The following is a 2,557-nucleotide window of genomic DNA, read 5'->3' as shown; positions in this document are numbered from 1 at the left end:
CGACCTTGAAAAGACCTGTCGATATCCTTTGTTAACGGTGCAAGATGAAGGTGCGGAACGCTTATTTCACTGGAAAGTAAGATTAAGATTAACAGATTATTGAAAATTCCAAATATTGCAGCAGATTAAACGATACCGAAAATCACGTTTGAAAAGGTGGTTTCTGCCGAGCAGAACTGTCGGCATGGTTGGCTACAGGAAGATGAAGTAAGAGGTGGATATGATTGGATTTCACATATATTTTAATTGTAATTTCATTATAATATTTTATGTTAGAGAAATTATCCGCAGATTAGTCAAGGCCGAAGAGACCGTATAAATATCGCCGAAATTAGCGTTCGATAGTCATGTCAGTAAACATACGAGTCCCGACGTATGTAACAAGGCAAAACATGCATCGAGTGCGCACTATATATATAACATAGATGGCCCCGCGTCTTCAAACATATATGGAATATGATTGGATTCCACATATATTTTAATTGTAATTTGCATGTTAGAGAAACTATTGGCAGATTAGTCAAGGCCGAGGAGACCGTATAAATATCTCCGCAATTAGCGTTCTATAGTGACGTAAGTAACCATACCAGTCCCGACGTATGTAACAAGGCAAGACATGCATCGAGTGTGCACTATATAACAAAGATCGCCCCGCCTCTTCAAACACACAAGTCTGCTGAGTAGCGTGGAGTTTTCGTGCCTGTTGCTCTAATTAATAGAATACTATGAGCTTCTTCACAATGATCAAGTTTGTAGCGATTTTCTTCTGTCTCATGTCGGTTGCTGTAATAATGTCTGGAGTGGTCGAGGCCTCCGCTGCGAACTGTGGGAGTAGTGTCAAACCTTTGAATAGAAAAGTGGGGAACTGGAAACGTAGCGTGAGCTTTCCCCTTATGCATCTTTATTCAGAGTGTTCACCTTTCCGACCTCCAAACAGGACGTGGGAAAGCTTGATATCTGAAAGAATTAAAGCCGATGCCAATCGCCTCCGGTTTTTGAAGCGCTCCATGTCGAATTCTCGTTCCTCCAATATCGACCAAGAAGACGACGCTAACGTCCCTCTTATGCCAGGGTCCGGAGCGTATATAATAAATGTGGGTTTTGGCACGCCCAAGCAAAGCATGTATACGCTTATAGATACGGGTAGTGATGTTGCTTGGATTCCGTGCGCACAGTGCCAAGGCTGCGACTCGACTGCCGCTTCACCTTTCGACTCCACATTGTCTTCGTCCTATAATTCCTTAGACTGCAATTCACAGGCATGTCAGGATGCTCCAAACGCGAATTGCGGGGAAAATGACGAATGTGATGTGCAACTGTCATATGGAGACGGCTCCGTTGTGGAGGGTCCACTTTCTTCCGACGCGATCACTCTTGGCGCTCAATCTCTTCCTAATTTCTCATTCGCTTGTGCGGAGTCCGTAAGCGGATTAAATCAAAACCAACCGGGGCTGATTGGATTGGGAGGTGGACCACTTTCGTTGCTGAATCAGCCCACTGCAGAATTATTCGGCGGAATGTTTTCTTACTGTCTTCCCAGCTTGCAGGCATCGTCAGCATCTTCGGGATCCCTTGTGCTTGGGAAGGAAGCTGCTCATTCCTCCCCAGGTTTGAAATTTACCACACTGATAAAAGATCCTTCAAACCCGACATTTTATTTCGTGAACTTGAACGGAATCAGCGTTGGTGACACGACCGTCCCTGTCCCCGCAACGAGTATTGGCGGCGGGGGAGGAACGGTCATCGACTCGGGAACAACGATCACCTATCTCGTTGATTCTGCTTACACAGCTCTCAGAGACGCTTTTCGCAGCCATATTCCCAATACGCAGCCGACATCATCTGGAGGTTTCGATACTTGTTACGACTTGTCTTCTTCTTCCGTCGGCGTTCCCACCATAACGTTACACTTCGATGGTAGCGTGGACCTGGATTTGCCAAAAGAAAATATTCTATTCAGCCCAGGATCGGGGCTATCTTGCTTGGCTTTCTCGAGTTCTGATTCTCTTTCCATTTCTTTTTCTATCCTAGGAAATGTTCAACAACAGAATTTGCGTGTCGTTTTTGATGTGCCCAATTCTCAAGTTGGATTTGCTCAGGAAACTTGTACTAGTGCTTGATAACGTTTCCTGTGCCCTTCTTCTCTGATACCTCCCTCGTCCATTTTGTATGTTTCATCTGCAACTCCCACTTCTATCTTCCCCGCCATTAAACGTAATGATCTGTCGTATGAAAGCCCAACTAGTGCATAGCTGCTACAGTACTCTTAATAGTCATGGGTATTATTTGGTCCGTTCTTTTTGCTATATAAGAATCATATTATCAGCAACTGTTTTGGTTAACATAACACATATTTTAGCGTTTTGTGGACTTTAACAAATACAAATTTTGGTAAATATGATATTTTAATACCCCTTAAACGATAATCTCTATAGAATAAGGTAAAACTAAAAGCACAACGTAAACATTTTGTTTATAATATATTAAAATGCAATGTCACACAACCATGATTTTCTTTCTTTATATCCAATATATAATTTCTACTCAATTTAGAGAA

At 42.8% G+C, this 2,557-nt stretch overlaps 1 protein-coding gene across 1 annotated transcript; it reads left to right on the top strand.

Moving 5' to 3' along the window:
• Positions 1–696: 696 nt before the first annotated feature.
• LOC149191180 (aspartic proteinase nepenthesin-2-like) lies at positions 697–2,246 on the top strand. Its single transcript, XM_089413528.1, has one exon. It carries the CDS (start codon positions 726–728, stop codon positions 2,118–2,120), a length of 1,395 nt encoding a protein of 464 aa, XP_089269654.1. The 5' UTR covers positions 697–725; the 3' UTR covers positions 2,121–2,246.
• Positions 2,247–2,557: the final 311 nt, after the last annotated feature.

Source organism: Pinus tabuliformis, chromosome 3_1 (assembly GCF_031772625.1).
Source record: "Pinus tabuliformis cultivar Carrire ecotype Pingquan chromosome 3_1, CPIR1, whole genome shotgun sequence".
NCBI lineage: Eukaryota > Viridiplantae > Streptophyta > Pinopsida > Pinales > Pinaceae > Pinus > Pinus tabuliformis.
Note: the sequence above shows the minus strand (reverse complement) of the source record. Positions and strands in the feature narration are given on the sequence as shown.